General features: G+C 37.9%; 1 protein-coding gene across 1 annotated transcript in view; it reads right to left on the bottom strand.

Moving 5' to 3' along the window:
• The window catches only part of ulk4 (unc-51 like kinase 4), a 199,133-nt gene that overhangs the window by 163,036 nt on the left and 14,613 nt on the right, over window positions 1–21,484 (bottom strand). Inside the window, exons 15-18 of the mRNA XM_084435286.1 lie at window positions 20,416–20,609; window positions 17,455–17,501; window positions 16,431–16,509; window positions 5,533–5,640 (exon numbers count right to left, since the gene is read on the bottom strand). Of these exons, the coding sequence (XP_084291412.1) occupies window positions 5,533–5,640; window positions 16,431–16,509; window positions 17,455–17,501; window positions 20,416–20,609 (428 nt within the window). The remainder of the gene's footprint in view (window positions 1–5,532; window positions 5,641–16,430; window positions 16,510–17,454; window positions 17,502–20,415; window positions 20,610–21,484) is intronic.

Raw genomic sequence — 21,484 nt, 5'->3', positions numbered from 1 at the left:
CATAGATGTCGCCTTGGCTACTGCAGTTCATTGGAACGAAACCGTAGCCAAGCGACATCTAGTGTATATATCTATACCCGCCCGCTGGCGGGTATAGATGTATACACTAGATGTCGCCTTCGCTACTGCAGTTCATTGGAACGAAACCGTAGCCAAGGCGACATCTATGTATATATCTATACCCGCCCGCGCCGTCAGATCATTTGGACATGTGCTGTTTTCAAGAGATAACAACGATATAAATACTGTTCGTTTTCTCACACAAACCGCTCGTTTCGTGTCTTAGGCCATCAATGTGTACTTATGATGGGGAATTGTTTCATTTGGACGTGGGGAATTGTTTTAATTTGGACTCTGTGCTTGTGTTTTGAGACAGTGACCATAGACCTGCATTATATGACTGACAGACAAGAACGGTTTGACCTAAAAATATCAAAATTGAAACTACTGCGGAAACAAAGACACCTACATCTTGGATGCCCTTGAGGTAAGCTAAAACATATCAAAAAATAATTTCAAAGTGAACTATCCCTTTAATGCAGATTGTCTGTCGTTCTCACTACTTTGAGGAAATATTTGTTTTACCAACGTTTATGTTACATCAGATCATTCACTCTAGAGCTCAGCTAATGTATACATGCACTGTTATTGATACAGTTTCCACGCATTCACCGCAATATTTTAGAAACATACTCTGTAAATAAATTAGTACAAGTAAAATAATCGGTTTGTTGATGGACATGCACTTGTTAAAGCTGATGGTGAGGAATTACAGTTGCAACATCTCATATAATGTACCTCAAACTGAGTAGTGTATCACTGAGAAACACTGAGTCCTGCTCAAGTCGTCCTTGTGATGGAGGTTCGGGTTGAATAACTAGTTCATCCAGTGTTTCATCATCGGACTCGCGCTCGCATTGATATGGTGAAATCGATGTCATTGTTCGTTACTGTGTTTACGGTGTAGGAAGCCTCAGGACAAGCAGAGCTGACGTTGTTATGGCAATGGGCGGTTTTGTTTTCGACGCGCTGTACACGGTAGGCCAATCACAACAGACTGAGCTGTCTGGCCAATCAGAGCAGAGTAGCTCGCGGAAAGGAGGGATTTAGAGAGATTGATTCATTTGACGAGTCACATTGAAAATGTGATGATGTGCAAATGTATATTATGAGGAAATTAAACAGTTTTTTTTTTACCTTTGATGCATGTAAACATGTTGTAGGAGACTCCACAACAACATTAGGAAAATTTAAAATACCATAATAGGGGCCCTTTAAATCTGCAGACTGTCAGGCCACTCAAGAACATTCTACGCCTGATCCCTGAACCAAGTTTAACTAGATTTGGATGTATACTTTGGGATGTCCTGCTGGAGAGTCCACTATAAGTCACTTTTGTTGCCAAAATGTCTTGAAACTTCAAAGAATTCATGATGTCCTTCATACAGTCAAGATTTCCCCTTCCCCATATAAAGACTGGACCGCCGCAATGTTTGACCATAGAGATGATGTTCTTCTGATAATAAGCTTTGCCTTGTTTTCACCAGATATACCGCTGATCCATGGATCATATCACTCCATAAAACATTCTTCCAGAACTCCACAGGTCTATCCAAATAAATTTTTGCATATTCAAGTCAGCCCTTTATGTTCTTCTTGGTCAAGAGTGGCATTCGGCCAACATGAAGGCTGTGCTTGTCTAGTGTTCTTCTTATACTCTGCATTGAAATGTTTTTTCCTCCTTTCATCAGGTCGTCCTTGCAAGTCTTTGTAAATGTAGGTTGTTGTTTTTTTTTTGTTTTTTTGTTTTTTTGTTGCTCTGATCAAACATTTTAATTTCTCTAAATGATATTGAACTTTTTTTTCAAAACCCTTAATGCTTTTCTGGTACAGCAAATTTTTAACCTTATGAACAAGGCTGTCAGCTGTGTCTCTATGATCTTTTAGTGTTTTGGAAATATTCTGGTATCCATAGACTTTCTAACGTAATAAAACAATTAGTTCTCTATAGCTTTAGTAAGAGCTCTTTTGACTTGACCATACTCAACTTCAGCATTTTTTTTTTTTTTTTCCATTCATTTAAAAACAAATGCAACAACAGCATTTAACATGAATGAAAAGGAGCAGAAAGAAGTAAAAACTTATAATGTCTGCCCCCTATCAACACAAAATCATTTACAGTTCCAGTTCATTTGAGCTGTCTCATGCAGCCGTCTCTTTTTCTAAGACATCAAAACACAAAAATACATCAATAAAATTGATCTGCTACGCCGTAGTATTATATTTCTGCAACATTGATAATTTAACATACTTCTTAAACACATAAATGGACTTCGAAGTTTTAATTTTACAATCAAGACTGTTCCACAAACTAACTCCTTTGATTGTGACACATTTTTCCTTTACAGCCGATTGGAACCAGGGTTTTGTAAAAACCTCAGTATTTAGTTCATATCTACTTTTCCTCTTGGTGAATCAGTTTTGCAAATTGTTTGGTAAACTTTCCAGATGAGCTTTATACATGGTTTTTAGAAGGTTATACTCTACTAATTCATTAAATTTCAGTGTTTTTAGTTGTATGAATAAAGGATTAGTTGGATCGCTGTATCCACTTCCACTGGTAACTCTAATCACTCTTTTCTGTAAAAGTAAAATTGGATTAATGTATGTTTTGCAGGCACTTCCCCACACTTCAATGCAATAGGTCAGATATGGAACAATCAATGAGTTATACAACAAAAACAATGCATTCTTATTTAGAGAATCTTTAACTTTATGCAGCACAGCTATTATTTGGGATACCTTTACTTTGATATTATCAATATGTGATTTCCATGTCAAATGTTCGTCAATCATAATACCTAGAAACTTAATCTCATGTGCCCTTTCAATTTCTAATCCGTTAATAAACAATGACGTTTCGACATTATTTCCTTTTACTACAAAATATCATAAATTTAGTTTTGCTGATATTTAGGGATAATCTATTGGCATTGAACCACTTAATAATTTTCTGAAATTCATTCTCTATGATTTGTAGGCCATCTTTTATATTTTTTCCTGAATAGAATAAAAGTGGTGTCATCCGCAAACAGAATGCACCTAAGTAACTGAGACACAGACACAATGTCATTTACATATAGAAGAAAAAGTATAGGTCCTAGGACCGATCCTTGTGGTACCCCGCAAGTTATGTTACAATTTTTATACTTTATGTTGTCAATTTCAACAAACTGATTTCTGTTTTTTAAATAGCTGGTAACCCATTGGTGTGCCACACCTCTGATACCATATTTATATAATTTATGCAACAATATCTTGTGGTCCAGCGTATCAAACGCTTTTTGAAGATCCACAAAGATGCTTACTAAATAGTGCTTTTTGTCTATAGCATTGGTGATTTCTTCAGTTAGTTCCATAATTGCTGTAGCAGTTGAGTGATTAGGTCGAAACCCATGTTGGCTGTTACTTAAAATCTTAAATTCATTTAGAAATGTATTCAGTCTAATTGCAAATAACTTCTCCAGAATTTTAGAGAACTGTGGAAGTAATGATATTGGGTCTATAATTAGAAAATTCAGACTTATTTCCTTTTTAAAACAGTGGAATTACTTTGGCTATTTTCATGCAGTCTGGAAATATCCCTGAAGTAAATGACAAATTACAGATATAGGTAAAAGGCTCAATAATTACATCTATAATTTGCTTTATCAATACCATATTCATATCAGCATAATCATTTGATTTTTTATTGGCACACTTCTGGACAATTGTCAAAATGTCACTCGCTTGTACCCTTTCAAGAAAAACACTGCTAACATTATCTGGTACTGTTCCACCATTGATGTTTCCATCTAGAATTTGTTGTGACAAAGTACGGCCAATATTTACAAAGTAACTATTGAATTAATTTACAATTTCAGTTTTATTGCAAATGTCAACATTATTCTTTGTCTTTGTTTTATTTGGACATTTTGTTTTTACCTTGCCTTTTTGCATAACAGAATTTATAATGCTCCATGTGTCTTTTGTACTATTTTTATTTTTGTCTAACAATTTAGTGTAGTAATCCTTTTTTTGCCTTCTTATGATTCCAACTAATTTGTTTTTATATGTTTTATACCTAACTTCAGCATCTTTAGTTCTTGATCTTAGAAACAATCGGTACAAATAGTTTTTTTTCTTGCAGGCATTTTTTTGTCCATTTGTCATCCATGGATTGTTAACAGTATTTTTCTTGGTAAGAGCATTTGCTTTGGTTATGTTACAATTTTTATCATATAAATTAATTCATGTCATCATGAAAGCCTCATATGCAGTATTTACATTATCTGTGTACACTCTATTCCAGCTCTGTTTCTTCAAATCTTCTCTGAAGGCCTCTAAAGCCTTACTAGATTTATCTCGAATGAATGTTGTAATTTCATCTTGTACAATGATTTTTTCTCATAAATTATGAATATAGGGAGATGATTACTCACGTCTGTCATAAAGATACCACTAATTAATTTACCATGTACATTTGTAAATAATATATTGTCAATAATAGTTGCACTATGTGTGGTCACCCTTGTTGGTTTAGTTATCATTGGGTATAGATCTGTGCTTTTCATGCAATTCTTAAATTCACTTGATGTTGTAGGGTTTCCCAGATCTATATTGAAGTCACCACACAAAATTAATGATTTGTTATTAATTTTTTCAAACATCTCTAGGATTTGGTCTGTAAATAATTCAACACAAGACCCTGGTGCTCTATACACACACAACTGATCAACATATTTTACCAATTTCATTTGTTATTTCTACAGTAAGCAGTTCCATCAAATTTTCCACAGCATTTGTTTTTTGTTCAATAATTTTACATTTTAAATGATAATCAATGTAGAGGGCCACACCCCCTCCCTTTTTACTTACTCTGTTAACATAAAACATAATGTATCCTTCAATCTGGACGTCATTGATATCAGAGTCCTTCAACCAGCTTTCAGTTATAGCAATCACTTTAAAGTTTTTATCTAACTGACAAAGTAGTTCTTTTATTTTTACTAAGTTACCCTTTAAACTTTGACTATTTTAAAGTGCATGATAGATAATGCTTCATCAAGCACCTTGCTGATTTCAACATTATATTGTTGTACAGTATAATAATTGCATACATTTTCTTCAGGGGTTAGCAAGTCATGTTCAATATAATTTTCTAGATCATAAAATCACATGATCAAAAAAAAAAAAAAGCACATGCATGGGATAAATGTATGTGTGTAAGAGCACAAGATAATTCAGTTTTGTTATAGTTTCTAAAGGCTTAACTCATAAGCATTACATTATACATTGACTATAATATAATCACTTTAATTTGCCACTAAATTGCTAAAGATGAATAAATAAAAAACATCTTTAGAAAAGCTTACATTTGTAAATTATTTCAGTCTCTGCGGGTTGAATAATTCTGATTTCACCAGTATATTTATATATTGGCTAGAATTAAAATAAATATTTTAATTTAAAATTGTAATAATAATAATTTACCTGTGTAGCAATGAGATACAGCAACTCCCCTAGTGGTGGAATCAAGCATTGCTTCAATTTGCTGCTCCTGAAGTTCTCCCGGATCAGTTCTGTGAACATGGCCACCGCCTGAGGAGCAAGCCAAACACAACATTTTATATTTATATATAATAAATGAAATTATTTAGTTAATGAAAACCTATGAATGAAATCACTATGGAATCACCCAAACATTTTAATTGTCATAATTTACCCCTGTTGTTCAATTCATCTTCACAAGCAAGCACATTTGAGCTGATGTTTACCAATTTAGATGTGCTCTGTGTATCTGCATTGATCAATGTTTAAATGTAAATAAAAGCCTAAATTAAATATGTTCATCTTAAAGCGATTATGTCTCTTCAAAAGACTTGGATGTAACCGCTTAATCCATATGGTATACCTTTACAATGCCTGAAAGGCTGAACATTTTGGGTTTTATTATTTTATTTTTTTTATCTTCATGTGAGTTTCAAAGTTTAAAGAAAAATGTCTGGATTTAGAATGACATGGGGGTGATTCAATTATGACAATTTTTATTTAGGGTGGAAAAAAAAGCCTTTAAGCGGACTCTGTTTCCATGTGTCTATATTTCCCATTAAAACACAACATTGGGCAGGACATTTTTAATATCCAAAAGCTTTTCGCTTGCACCACAGCTGTGAATCATGATTATTTGCTACCTGCTATTTCTATTTGGTGACAGGTGGCATTAGGGAAGGGACATTTTTCTACTATAGAGCATTTGGATGTCATGAGTGCAGGATGAGTCATTAAAACATTTCCCTGCTGTTTTGGGTCTGTATTTTTTAACAGACCATTATATGGTCTCATCCACAGAACTCGGCCTTTAGCATTCTATTATTTCCATTATCTTCATACTCTCTGAGTGCTCGCATAAGTAAGTGTATATGCTTCTCTCTCTGCAGTTGTTCTCTCAGTGGGGTGCTATGCAAATGCCCTGTGTATCACGTTTGGCCCAGAGACTGTTAAAGTCTCATAAGTGATGACTTTGCAGGGAACAGATGTTGGCGGCTGTGTTTGATGAGTCTTGGCAGAGAGAGACGTGCAGCGATGACTCCTGTTACACAGGAAGAAACAAACAGGGCTAAGCTGTCTTATTCAGCACACCACGCATGCAAAGTAATTCCTGCTCTAGAACGTATCATTATCATCAACAAACACACACACACACACACACACACACACACACACACACACACAAATTCTCTTCTAGAGAATGTGGTTATTATCCATACGCACATAAACACACATACACATGATATTCTGCTTTAGAAAACATCATTATACTTCTCACATGCTGGAATAGACAGTGGAGCACTGCAGGCTTCTCTCTGTCCGTTTTTCTTTTTCTTTTTTTTACTAAGCATCCAGGACCTCAAGACTGAAGTGACTGAGCTGAATCCTACCTGCAGTCTAGTTGGCTCATTATCAAAGATGTGTATTAAGCAATTATATTTTTTTGCACTGTGCCACCGGAAAGCAATCCTATCCTTAATATTTAAATAAAGCTAATCCAAAACTCTCTCTCTTTTAGATTTATATGTTTAATCTCCTTGTTCTAGTCATGATTTGCACTTTAATGGGGTCCTATGTTTAAGGAACAGCTGCCTCTGTGTGTATATCTGCATTGCATTAGCTCTAATCAACTCTATAATAAAACACTTGTGTTTGATGTCACTAATGTCACTTTGTCGTGCCATGCATATTAATTAATACACCTCATTATTTTATTTTTTTTCAGGAGTGGAATGAAACTCAGAGAGAGAGGTTCTCAAATGCTGTTGAAGAATGCTCAAAGAATGTACAAACTTTTAACTAATAGTGTATGTACACATGAGCTGTAATGTGAAATAATTTTGCTATATATATATACACATACACATACACACATACACACACACACACACACACATACAGTGAGGAAAATAAGTATTTGAACACCCTGCTATTTTGCAAGTTCTCCCACTTGGAAATCATGGAGGGGTGTGAAATTGTCATCGTAGGTGCATGTCCACTGTGAGAGACATAATAAAAAAATAAAAAAAAATTTTCCAGAAATCACAATATATGATTTTTTAACTATTTATTTGTATGATACAGCTGCAAATAAGTATTTGAACACCTGTCTATCAGCTAGAATTCTGACCCTCAAAGACCTGTTAGTCTGCCTTTAAAATGTCCACCTCCACTCCATTTATTATCCTAAATTAGATGCACCTGTTTGAGGTCGTTAGCTGCATAAAGACACCTGTCCACCCCATACAATCAGTAAGAATCCAACTACTAACATGGCCAAGACCAAAGAGCTGTCCAAAGACACTAGAGACAAAATTGTACACCTCCACAAGGCTGGAAAGGGCTACGGGGAAATTGCCAAGCAGCTTGGTGAAAAAAGGTCCACTGTTGGAGCAATCATTAGAAAATGGAAGAAGCTAAACATGACTGTCAATCTCCCTTGGACTGGGGCTCCATGCAAGATCTCACCTCGTGGGGTCTCAATGATCCTAAAAAAGGTGAGAAATCAGCCCAGAACTACACGGGAGGAGCTGGTCAATGACCTGAAAAGAGCTGGTAACACCATTTCCAAGATTACTGTTGGTAATACACTAAGATGTCATGGTTTGAAATCATGCATGGCACGGAAGGTTCCCCTGCTTAAACCAGCACATGTCAAGGCCCGTCTTAAGTTTGCCAATGACCATTTGGATGATCCAGAGGAGTCATGGGAGAAAGTCATGTGGTCAGATGAGACCAAAATAGAACTTTCTGGTCATAATTCCACTAAACGTGTTTGGAGGAAGAAGAATGATGAGTACCATCCCAAGAACACCATCCCTACTGTGAAGCATGGGGATGGTAGCATCATGCTTTGGGGGTGTTTTTCTGCACATGGGACAGGGCGACTGCACTGTATTAAAGGGATAGTTCACTTTGAAATTAATTTTTGATATGTTTTAGCTTACCTCAAGGGCATCCAAGATGTAGGTGTCTTTGTTTCCGCAGTAGTTTCAATTTTTATATTTTTAGGTCAAACCGTTCTTGTCTGTCAGTCATATAATGCAGGTCTATGGTCACTGGCTCAAAACACAAGCACAGAGTCCAAATTAAAACAATTCCCCATCGTCCAAATGAAACAATTCCCCATCATAAGTACACATTGATGGCCTAAGACACGAAACGAGCGGTTTGTGTGAGAAAACGAACAGTATTTATATCGTTGTTATCTCTTGAAAACAGCACACGTCCAAATGATCTGACGGCGCGGGCTGGTATAGATATATACATAGATGTCGCCTTGGCTACGGTTTCGTTCCAATGAACTGCAGTAGCGAAGGCGACATCTAGTGTATACATCTATACCCGCCAGCGGGCGGGTATAGATATATACACTAGATGTCGCTTGGCTACGGTTTCGTTCCAATGAACTGCAGTAGCCAAGGCGACATCTATTTATATATCTATACCCGCCCGTGCCGTCAGATAATTTGGACGTGTGCTGTTTTCAAGAGATAACAACGATATAAATACTGTTCGTTTTCTCACACAAACCGCTCGTTTCGTGTCTTAGGCCATCAATGTGTACTTATGATGGGGAATTGTTTCATTTGGACGTGGGGAATTGTTTTAATTTGGACTCTGTGCTTGTGTTTTGAGCCAGTGACCATCGACCTGCATTATATGACTGACAGACAAGAACGGTTTGACCTAAAAATATCAAAATTGAAACTACTGCGGAAACAAAGACACCTACATCTTGGATGCCCTTGAGGTAAGCTAAAACATATCAAAAATTAATTTCAAAGTGAACTATCCCTTTAAGGAGAGGATGACCGGGGCCATGTATTGCGAGATTTTGGGGAACAACCTCCTTCCCTCAGTTAGAGCATTGAAGATGGGTCGAGGCTGGGTCTTCCAACATGACAATGACCCGAAGCACACAGCCAGGATAACCAAGGAGTGGCTCTGTAAGAAGCATATCAAGGTTCTGGCGTGGCCTAGCCAGTCTCCAGACCTAAACCCAATAGAGAATCTTTGGAGGGAGCTCAAACTCCGTGTTTCTCAGCGACAGCCCAGAAACCTGACTGATCTAGAGAAGATCTGTGTGGAGGAGTGGGCCAAAATCCCTCCTGCAGTGTGTGCAAACCTGGTGAAAAACTACAGGAATGTATACAAAAACTGTGTGTGTGTGTATATATATATATATATATATATATATATATATATATATATATATATATATATATATATATATATATATATATAGATATGTTCCCTACATAGTGGGCCCCGGCCCCCTGGTTGAGAAACATTATTATTATTTGCATATTTCATATATTTATGTATTTATACAATTTATATGTATTTATTTATTTATTTATACCAGAAAAGTCCAGAAGCTTGGTATTGAGGAAGGGGCGCATCCAGAACCGGTTCCGCTTCAGGATCAAAGATACCATCATCCCAACGGTTCAAGAGAGACCGGTGAAGAGCTTGGGGAAATGGTACAGGCCCTCAATGATAAGCAGAGTGTGAGGGAGAGGATTATCCAACCAGATACCTGGATGACATCCCTAGAGAAGAGCGGCCAACCCGGCAAGTATAAGGCCTGGGGTTACCAACACGGGGTACTCTCTAGGCTGCTCTGGCCTCTGCTTGTTTATGAGGTACCCGTCTCTACCGTCGAGGGATTGGAGAAGAAGATTAACACCTATTTGAGATGGTGGCTGGGCGTCCCAAGAAGCTTCTGCTCCATTGCATGTACAGCACAGGCAGCAAGCTGCAGCTGCCAGTGACTTAAGTGGTCGAGGAGTATAAAGCGACAAAGACACCCCAGGCCATGATGCTGCGAGACAGCAAGGATGGAAAAAGTACGCCAAGCAGGTATTGCCGTCAGGACAGGTCGTAAATGGTCAGCCAGCAGAGCACTGACGGAGGCTGAGGATTGACTGCATCATGCTGATATCGTTGGGACGGTAGCTCTGGGCAGGCTTGGACTGGGTTGCTCCACCAGAACGAGCTGGAAAAAAGCTGGCCCAAAAGAACAGCACAGCATTGTGCAGAGGGAGATCCGCAAAGCAGAGGAGGAAACCCAGCATGTCAAGGCTGTTTCCATGAAAAAAAACAGGGCAGCTGGACAAGGTGGGAGGGCATACGAGAAAGGGCCTTGACGTGGCAGGACATCTGGACCATGGAAGGATGTCGGATAAAGTTCTTGATGTGTTCTGTCTACGATGTCCTGCCTACTCCATCAAACCTCCATATTTGGGGGATGGCAGAGAGCCCTAGCTGCACGCTGTGTGGAAAGCCAGCCAATCTTGAGCATGTCCTTTCAGCATGCCAGTCAAGCTTGGCAGATGGGAAATTCTGGTGGCGTCATAATAAGATCCTGTCTCGGTTGGCGGAAGGTGTGGAACAGGCAAGGAAGAAGTTTAAACAACTTTCCGACGGGTACCAACCACTTCATCCATTTCGTCAGGACAGGAGAGCGTACTGAAGCAGGATAGAGGAGCAGAGGGGTCCTGGCCTCAGCAAATGACTGGGAGATGCGGGCAGACCTGAAGAAGCAACTCAAATTCCCAGAGCAGATAGCACACACTAGCCTCAGACCAGATATTGTCCTCTGGTCTAGAGGTACCAAGCAGGTGTTTCTCAGAGTTAACAGTACCCTGGGAAGAGAGGATGGAGGAGGCACATGAGCGCAAGCTCAAAAAATATCAAGGCCTCATCCTCGAGAGCCAGCAAAACGGAAGTAGAGGTAGGCTGCAGAGGTTTTGCTGGACAGTCGCTCTGGAGAACCCTTGGACTGTTGGAGATTGAAGGGATGGCAGCTGAGAAACAGCTGATAGGCAATGTCACTGAACAGGTGGAAACAGCATCTAATTGGATTTGGATACAGTGGGAGGTGCGGTGGCAGAGCCAACCTGTTGAAGGACTAAAAACGGTATAGAGTTGGGTGGTGTTCAGCAGAGGTAGATCCAGGACACTGAATCTGCTGTCGAGCCCTCCCGAGGTGTCGTGGGCTTAAATCAACGAAACACCAAGGAAGGGGGATGCCCATCTGACGACCGGCTGTAGACACCAAACTCTTGAGAGATGTAGCCAAGCTTTGAGCTGGCCCAGGGATAAGGATGGTGCTTGAAAGGAGGAGAGAAGGAGAGGAGATAGCAATGCCACTGGCTCACAGATGGGGCAGGGCAGAGTACCTGTAAAGGTGGGCCAGTTGCGATGATCACATCATATTTTGCATATTCATTCATTTGTTTTTAATGTGTGTTACTTTATCATTTGATTAATTATTTTATACTATTATTCTAAATTGTGGATAATTTCTGCATGGAAAAAAATATTAAGATGGTAACCTGAGAACCAAAACTTGAGTTATGTAAAGTTGATACAGCAAGTTCATGATGACCGTCAGATCAACTATCAAGTCACACACTGGATCTCTTTGTCCAGAGTTCCATTTATGTAGAGACTAGCTCTAAATCAGTAAAAGTACCCAAATTAGGAAACTACCAAAGTTAATCTGACTCAACATCCACTGACAATATCAGCGTTCATGACATCCATACCTCAGTTTAATATAATCTCCCTAAAAATCATGTAAATATTAATACGGGAGTAAACAGACGAGTGGAGAATTTTATCAGCCAGCATATTTTCTCCCTACAACAAATTAAAAAGTCAAAAAATAACACTAAAATCACTTAAACTTAAATTAGGAGTTTGTCTGGAAGTATTCCAACTTCACTATTTTCTACAAAGCCAAAGGGGGAAAAAAAGTGTTACACCAAAAACCAGATTTAAAATTCAGATTCCTAAACAACACCATCGACAATGTGAGACAAAGGACATGAGAAGCGGCAAGTTACCACAGAGGACGTATTGGGAGATGCAGATCTAATCAACTGAAGCTCAGAGAATCAATATCATTCCCTGAGTCAGTCAGACAAATGCAGTCAAAGTCATGTCAAATGCAGTCTTAGACATCCAGCGGACAGAGCGAGGGACAGAGTGCCCTTGATACTCTCTCACTGGTTTCCAATCGCACCGATACTCTTGTGTGCCACTTAAAATTCAACTCTGAAATATTCACTCCCTCCGGCACAAGACGCTGCAGATGCCTTTATGCGCTGACAGAATCTGGATTTTTAATACATTTCTCTATGAAATATATATGGAAGAAGTAACTTTAAAATGACTTTCCAGAAAATGGTTTACCATCAAATAAATAAAGTAGTGAAAAAAAACCCAAACTGGCTCATCCCTGTGGTACCTCCTTCAGATGGCTCTGCTGTAATTCTTAGCAGTGTGTAATGGGATTGGTCAGGGGAAACAGTCAGGCTCTTCTGAGAGTAACTCTGAATTTAGGCTAGGGGCACGGGGGATTGCCGGTGCCAAGGACAATGATTAATTTACCACTTCATTAGACTAGTGCTCAAGTATTCATGGCGAACACAGACACAGAGGGTTTTAGGGAGGATTAGAGAACGAACTGAACGTCAGAGAGAGAAAGACCAAGTGTTTTTGGGGTGGATGTAGAAAGAGAGAGAGCACACCAAAAGCAAACTTTCCTGAGAAGAGACTTTTCTGCTCTACCTGTAATTCTGTAATTTCCTTCCTCCTGCTTCAAGCCCCTGTGCGACAATTCTATTTATAGAAGCTTTTATCGTTGCCATGACGATGAATTAGCCCAAGTTTCTTTTAGATGATGGATACTGCCTTTGAGTGAAACTTACCCATGTGGATCCACTTACTGCTAAGCTTCCATCTCCAACAAACAACAAGCATTACAACTCAAAATCAATATTGTGACACTTTTATAACACATTTCTCAAGAAAAAAATTACAATTATGGCTGGAATACACAACACAAAGAATTGCAAACTGGACGAATGCTGAAAGTCATAGCTAGTGTGCTGATTTTAGGGAGGGCACACACTCCACATTTTTTAGATTTAGACTTTTAATCAATCTAGGATCCAAGGAAATCAAGCACATTTGGCTGTGTTTACACAGCAAAGCTTGTCACGTAGATCCAATTATTTGACCATATCCGTTGTTGTTTTTTTGTCACATTCACTTAAGACATGACTCGTACTTCGATATCGGTGTTTCATTAATCCCCACCAAACTAGAATGATTCAATTGTTAATCACTTTCAGTGACACTGTTGACCATCTGGTTTTGAATGGCCATATATAAAAATAAATGTATATAATTCAAGTCGGGTTTTGATGTTATCCCACTTATACCATGATGAGTGAGTGAGTGAGTGAGTGAGTGAGAGAGAGTTACCTGTGTCTGTGGAATTATTTCATAAACAGCGACGTTATCTCCTCGTTGCTAATAATTGCGTTAATTATTTCGTATTTGTTAGCACAGGAGAACTTCTCACGAAAAATCTCCAGCTAATTCACAACACATTCGTACGCACATGAATTTGTTCTTAACATCGTTCTGATGTTAGTGAATTTGAAGTATTCTAAATGATCGGCAACGTGCACAAGGTTAGTCATTTGCATAAAACACGCCCAAACATCTCCATATAAGGACTTTCCTTACAGCCTTTTGTCACTTCGCCTGATCCTCAAGCAATGCTAGTGTGTCAATCTCACCAGATCTCACAATAAACATCTTTACACAGACCTAGATTACAGACCTCTCATTAGCCACCAGTACATATGCGTATATCTGCGTTATTCAGAGAAACCTCACATCTGAAGCTATAACACAGCTTTTCTTACTCTTTAACTGTATATGATGGAATGTTTAAGATGAAATTAAATTGAATTATTTTATCAATTCATTATATGATTTTATATATGGATTATATAATATTAATTCAACATACTTAGGATGAAATATAACATCGTACACACACAGTTCACACACAAACTCGTACGCATGCTTAATGATTGAGACCCATTGGGTCAAAACACAACTCTATGATCCTGAATGTTTCTGTCTGTGCCCAAGCTCTTACTTATAAAGTGCCCACCTCAATAAAACACAAGAAAAGATATCTTTGTGGGTAAATGTTTCGACCCTCATCTTGAAGTGGTTTGTTTAGACGTAGGTCAGATGTCCACATATCGAATATGTATCTGATTTAAAACCACATTTGGAATTGACTCAGAACGGATGCAAAAAAATGAATTTTGATTTTCGTGTACACGTGTGTAACAATATCCGATACGTCAGATTTTTTGTGCCAGTGTAAACGCAGCCTTTGATAATTTGAGCACATTTTTGAACACAAAGTCCTTAATCTGATAAAGCTGATAATTTTTTTATATTAAATCGCTTCTAAAAACCCACCTTTTCTCCTTGGTCTTTGACACCTGACATTGACATTTTGTTTACACTTGCAACGCCAAGGTCATGGGTCTGATTCCCAGGGAAAGCAAGAACTGATAAGAATTTAAAATGTGTACCTTGAAATGCAATATAAGTCACTTTGGATAAAAGCGTGATGCCAAAATGTAAATGTTTATTTAATTGCTATGGTATGGCTATTTGTCTGATGTTTTAGGTCTCTTGATTTGTTTTATTTGTATTGTGTGCTTTGTATAAAGTATGTATTTTATGTTTATTTATTTATTTCTCTGTATTGTCCACTTCGGTTGTTTTAAAGTGCTTTATAAATAAAGTTTGATTGATTGATTATCAGGGTAGTGCCATATTTAATTTTTGACAGTAATGAAAATGAGGCTGTGAGGGATAGAAGTACAGTACGTTCAAACATAACTATTGTTCAGCTGATAAAACGTCTTTCCGAAAAGGAAAAAAAAACTTCAGTAGACAAAAAGAGTTTTGAATGTAGTGAGTCGTGAAAATTACGTGATCTAGGACTTTTATATAGTGCGTGCCATTGTAAAGGCTGTAAGTTTATCCCTCACAGCCTCGTTGAATTCAATATGGCATCTACCCCGACTAAGATCTATTGTTTTTATTTGTCTTGCATCTCTTAGCAATGTGGCGCATGAGGTTGTGTTGGAAATTATTTGTAAGTTTGGTAGTGTGATCCCCAGTTTGTTTGTTCTGTAGCCATTTACAAAATCGGCAAGTGTATGATGCAGAATCTGTTCAGACTTTAGTTCAATTTATTATCTAAGAAGGCCCTCTAGAGTGCAGAAGAACCATAAGAAAGCAGCTCTGCTTTTCGCTCTCCAAAGAGAAGCACTAAAAGAAATCGCCATGACAGGATCGGCCGCTCAGACACAAACCCCCTGTAGAGAACTGGGGAGAGAGTCCATCACCCTGAGCACTTCTTCAATACCGAACCACTGAGCCCAGAGAAGCGAGAAAGAAGAAGCCGCAGAGAGGAGCTGCAAAGTTTAAGCTTGTATTGTGTAAAACGGCAAAAAAAAGCTCAGCCTTGCTAGATTAGGACGGACGGCCATTTTGTGCCGCTGTCTACGCAGAGCCCGGGTGGTACGTGAAATTCTCCATGAACAAAAAGGTGGAGAAGTTGGTAGTGGAACGGAAGACAAACCTGTGTAAAAATCAAGGATTGGAGAGGAAGAATTTGTTTTTGGTTAGCCACAATGCATCTGTGCAGCGCTTTGATGATAAGTGAAAGCTTTTTTAAACCTGTTTGGATGAGATGTCTGTCCTCTTTGTATTTGAAAAGGCTGGGATAAGAGATGTAAAAAGCTTATTTCACCTGGCTTTTACTGGATTTCAAGTGCTTTGGATTGAGAGCTGAGAAATGATTTTTGTTATTATTGTTTCCTCTTGAGTAGTAGATGAGAATACAGCAATGCTACAGTGACACCTGCTGGTTGCCCATTGTTATTTTAATGTGAAAATGTCCATCATGCTTCAAACACACACAGACACACAAGTCTCACCTCTGTGACAGGAACGTCGTCTCTGAGCTCTGTGCAGTGGGAGGCCAGCAGGCCGATCGCTCTCATCACTTTGCTCCTTCTAAAACACAAATTTAAACAAACAAATGACTCATCCAGCTGTTTGTTTCATTATAGATGTTCTACTTTGATACAAATCTGACATTTTATTCCATCTTTTAAATATATAAATGGAATCTTTCTTACTTTAAGCTCTGTCCTGCTTTTTAAGAATAGCGAAATTAGCGATACATCATGGTTTCAGGATTGGTGTTTTTCAGCATTGTTTTATAACATCGATTTAGGAGGTTGATGATATGAATGCAATGTTATTCCTAATCATACTCTGTCTAGATTACAAAAGAATGAATACATCTTTTCTACTGTACAATATTTAGATTTTTATCAGTGTTCACTATCATATCATTAATGGCTGCCAGAAATTCAGCTTTTGCCATCACAGGAATAAATTAAATATTAAAATAAATTAAAATAATAATAATAATAGTAATAATATTTCACAATATTAATGTTTTTACTGTAGTTCGGATCAAATAAATGCTGCCTGGGTGAGCATTAGAGACTTCTTTCAAAAACATGAAAATAAAAAAACATACCGACCCCAAACTTTTGAACGGTATTGTATATAAATGTTTGAATGGTATTGAATATAACAGTATTGTATAGATTGTAAACACCCCACATCTCATATTTAAATGAGCAGTGTTTAATGCTGATTTTCAGTGTCATTTAAAACTAAAGTGGTTCTGTCCGTTGCTTGGTGACTGTAGTGTGGAGAGAGGCTGTAATCCTGTGAGGGGCCAGTGAGACACATGCCTGTCATTCCTTCCACTCAGAGTCAAAGGGACAGAGAAGAGAAAGACAGCCACTGCATTTCTCTGAGAAGACACTCCAAGGCTGTCACCAATAGGGTCATCTGAGAATACTACACTAGTTACAGTGGTCCGGCAAAAGTATGTAGGAATTTTTTTTATACTGGTAAATGTATTTGAAAGGTGAAACTTACATATCCCAGTTTGGAGCATGTCGCATCTGTTGAACCAGCACAGGGAACTGTATAAGAAAGAAACCGGGGGGAAAAAAAAGTCACAATTTGAGATGTTTCAATATATTTTCACTTTTATTAAATCAGAGCTAGCAAGGTTTTTTTAGAGTGTTCTTAACAGCATGATTTCGCAGATTTATAATTTGGTTCCACTTTATTTTACAGTACATCCACTTATGTGTACTTACCTAAGAAAGTACATGGCAATATAAGGTAACTACATGGATTAGGGGTAAGAACAGGGTTAGTACCTAGTTATTACCCAGTTAATTACTATAATAAGTACGCAGTCTGTACATGTGGAACAGGACTGTAAAAAATAAAACGTTCCCTGTAATTTTATTAAATGCTTACATTTTTTTCTGCCTTTGACATCAGAGCTCAGGACAATCCCTAATGAAGTTGTGTGAGTGCTTATGTAACATCAGCCAATCAGTGCTTTCATCGCATCAAGAAATGTTTTTCAGTGGCTCCAAAGTGACTGGTCACATGGCATGGTGATTGGCTCAAAAAAAAAAAAAAAAAAAAAAAAAAAAAAAAAAAAAACTGTATCCGGAGTGCTCAAGTAATTTCTGTTAGAATGGAAACGTTAATGGTGGTGAGACACCTAGTGGCCAGAGGAGGAATGTACAGGTGCACAGGCTACTGTGACAACAAATTATACTTAAAAATGACCAAAATGATCAAATCCAAAATAGAAATGTTGCTTATCTAATTTACATTGGCTTAAAGTTTCAGTATAAATATGGAATTAACCCTTTAGGTACCACTGAAATCCAATACATTAAGAATCTATGAAGTTCCTCTGATTACAGCTTACATTGATGAAAGCAAAGGAAGAGGAAGCTCATTTTCAGACTGAGGCGAGGGCGACAGCAGACACCCATTCCTCAGCTGACACACTATTGTTCAACTTCCCTCATTAGATGATCTACACTTCCAACCGCTCAATAATATCACAAAAGAAAAATGTGATTTGCACCACATGGAATGGTTACCGATTAAAAGGTTTAATTCAATTTATTTTTATAAAAAAAAATGCATTTTTATTCATGAATTTAATTTAAAATGAAAACATGATGAGGGTATGTAAAACATTTCTTTAGTTTCAGTGAGAGCAGCTGTTTAGTGTCTGGTTTTAAAGGTTAGTTCCAGTAGCGAAGGAAGTAGGGGCGTTCTATATGTGACCACCCTGAATTTAGTTGGGTCACAGGGATATTGGATTGTTTGTATATATTTATTTATTTTATTACCTACACATGTCTAGTTCAGTTTACTTGTATATATAAGTTTTATTATTGTAGTGAGTTTACATTGGGCAGCTCAGCTGCATCTTCCGAATTCTGGTTGGCAGCTGAGAGAGTTGAGTTGCCGTGACGATTGCGGTGCATCCTCAGACAACAAAGAGGACCTTTAAGCAACCACTAACTATTCTCTCTCTCTCTCTCTCTCATTTACGGTTAAGGTTAGTTATTAAATTCATTAATTTTCATATCAAATGTTTATTTACATGTTTTAATGTCATATATATCATATACATACATGCTTTTGTCATAAAGAAGTCCATTCGTGTATACTTACGAGTTCAGCCAGTTGTGTGAATTAGGCTAGAGCATGTCTGTACATATGGTTAAGGTTCCTATCTTAATTTATTTATTTACTTATTTATTGTGATTTGATTTAAGTATCTATATGTTATATGTATTTCAACGTATTTATGAATCCTGTGATTCAAAGTGTCTTAATGACCCTGAAGTACAATGTTGATTAAAAGACAAAAAAGAGGACCTTTATTAAAGGCTTTAAGCAACCACTAACTATGGTCTCTCTCTCTCTCTCTCATTTACTGTTAAGTTTTTAAACTGCTTACAGTCCTCCCGACTGCCCGGGACCTGTAACATATACACTAGGGATGTGCCGATTTTCCCACAATTTAATAAACTTATGACAACACTATATTACCAATTACACCGAGTATTTTAAGAAAAGATGTGTCAATGACGCTCAGAATCAGTAGTGCTATCTTTAATGTTAGATATTTCCTTTCCTTGGAACAAACCGGATGCTTAATGTTGATTCATTATTACTCTTAATAAAAAAACTTTGTGTGAAATTTGTGTACTAAGCAGCATAAGTCAGCTGCTCATTGTCCCAAAGTAAACCCCTTTAGGGTGATACAAGATCAGGGTGATATGGGACACCTGATCACCCTGTCAGGGTTTAATTTGTGATAATGACCATGTGACTGTAGATTATCCCTTTCTGTTGAAAAGGAATTCAATAGGGGTTATGCGGAACGCCCAACGTTCGAACCGGAAAACGGGTATAAACATTTCCGGTTTGCATTACCGTACGCATCTGCAGCGGTAGGTTATCTCTGAGGTAACTTATTTTGCGTTGTTTTTAGAATACAATTCTAATTTCTGTTTTAATAAAAATGTCACGAATGCTTAAGTATCAGAAAATAAAATTTTATAAAAAAAATAAAATGCAGTCTTCATTTGATTGTTTTAATTGTCTGCAAGCAAATATAAAAGGTTAAACTACTATGATAGCATACAAGTCTAAACTAACTTACTGATAGTTAGCTAACTCTACATCGGGTGCCATTAGCAAAAGCTACATATACTAACTTGCATACCTTCATAATCATGAATAAATGAGGAGGCGTAAAAACTTAAATCCTTTATCTAACGGAGTACTCGGGGCTCTGGACGTCCGTTTGGCAATACGATGTACATCTGAAATGGATAGAATGGGTAGCTCCTGTAAACACCGGCTATAAAAGGTCGCCATTCCTACGCTGTGTTTACCTCAGTAGCTGACGACCGGAAGTAGTTATACCCGTTTTGTAGAACCCGGAAGTATGTTCCGCAAAACCCCTATTCACATTCTGTTGCATGTGTTTCAGATGCGTCTTACCAGCTGGGAGTGTATAAGGTGTGTGGCCATCTCTCTGTGGTTACAGACTGAGCAGAGGTAACACAGTAGGTTGAGTTTAGTGCGCGGTGCTGTGGTGTTGACTGATCCGGCCCGGTCCATTGACTCCAGAATAGCACACACCTGCTGTAAGAACTGAGACCGGTCCTCTGAGTTCAGACAGGACAACCGTTCAGCTGAGAGAGAGAGAGAGATGGAGAGAGAATCTATACTATATATTATTCCACAAACCAGGGTTATTAAATACTAAGGGTGCTTTCACACTAGCACTTTTGGTGAGCAACCAGGGTTCAATTGACATCAGAGTTTAGTTCATTTGGATGATGTGAACGCTGTTTTCCGAACTCGGGTGCGCACCTGCAAACCATACCAGAGTTCGCTTAAAAAGGGTTGTCTGGGGTACGGTTCATGTGAACTCCAGTGCGGTTCGCTGCTGATATCTGATACAAAATCGGGGAAGGGAACCATTCTTAATGATGTTTGATTTGATAAAAATGTGTGTTTCACTCACTTTCCTGATGAGCGTGACTGCCGTACTGCAAACAGAGAGCTGTATATCTCATATCTGCTTGCCTTCAGCATTCTTTAGACCATTTGCTTCAGCGGCAGATAGACGCAAGTGCCGTTAGATACTGAAGCTTTGAAAACAAAGCCAATGGTTCAAAAAAAATATATAAAAGTGAGGCGAGCAACGCTCTGCATTCGCCGCCTTGCCTTCTCCTGCGTCATTGTTACCAAGCAACAGGGTAAACAGTGGCTGCTTTGATGATGCAAACGCACCGCGGTTCGGACCCAAATAATACAAACTGAACACAGTCCAATGGACTGGAGCAATCGAACCAAGTCTGAAATCACCCTAAAACTAAAACCATAGAAAAAAAAACGTATAAACATTTTATTTCAGCTAGTTACCAAGGAAACATTTCTAATTTTCATTTAGTTTTATTTGATTAAAATGATTATATTTAATTATTATATTAATATATAACTTAGGAAAAAACTATATAGCCATGTTAAAAAAAAAAAAAAAAACTGATAAAAAAAACGAAAT

The sequence above is a fragment of the Rutilus rutilus genome, assembly GCF_951802725.1.
Source record: "Rutilus rutilus genome assembly, chromosome: 17".
Classification (NCBI taxonomy): domain Eukaryota; kingdom Metazoa; phylum Chordata; class Actinopteri; order Cypriniformes; family Leuciscidae; genus Rutilus; species Rutilus rutilus.
Note: the sequence above shows the minus strand (reverse complement) of the source record. Positions and strands in the feature narration are given on the sequence as shown.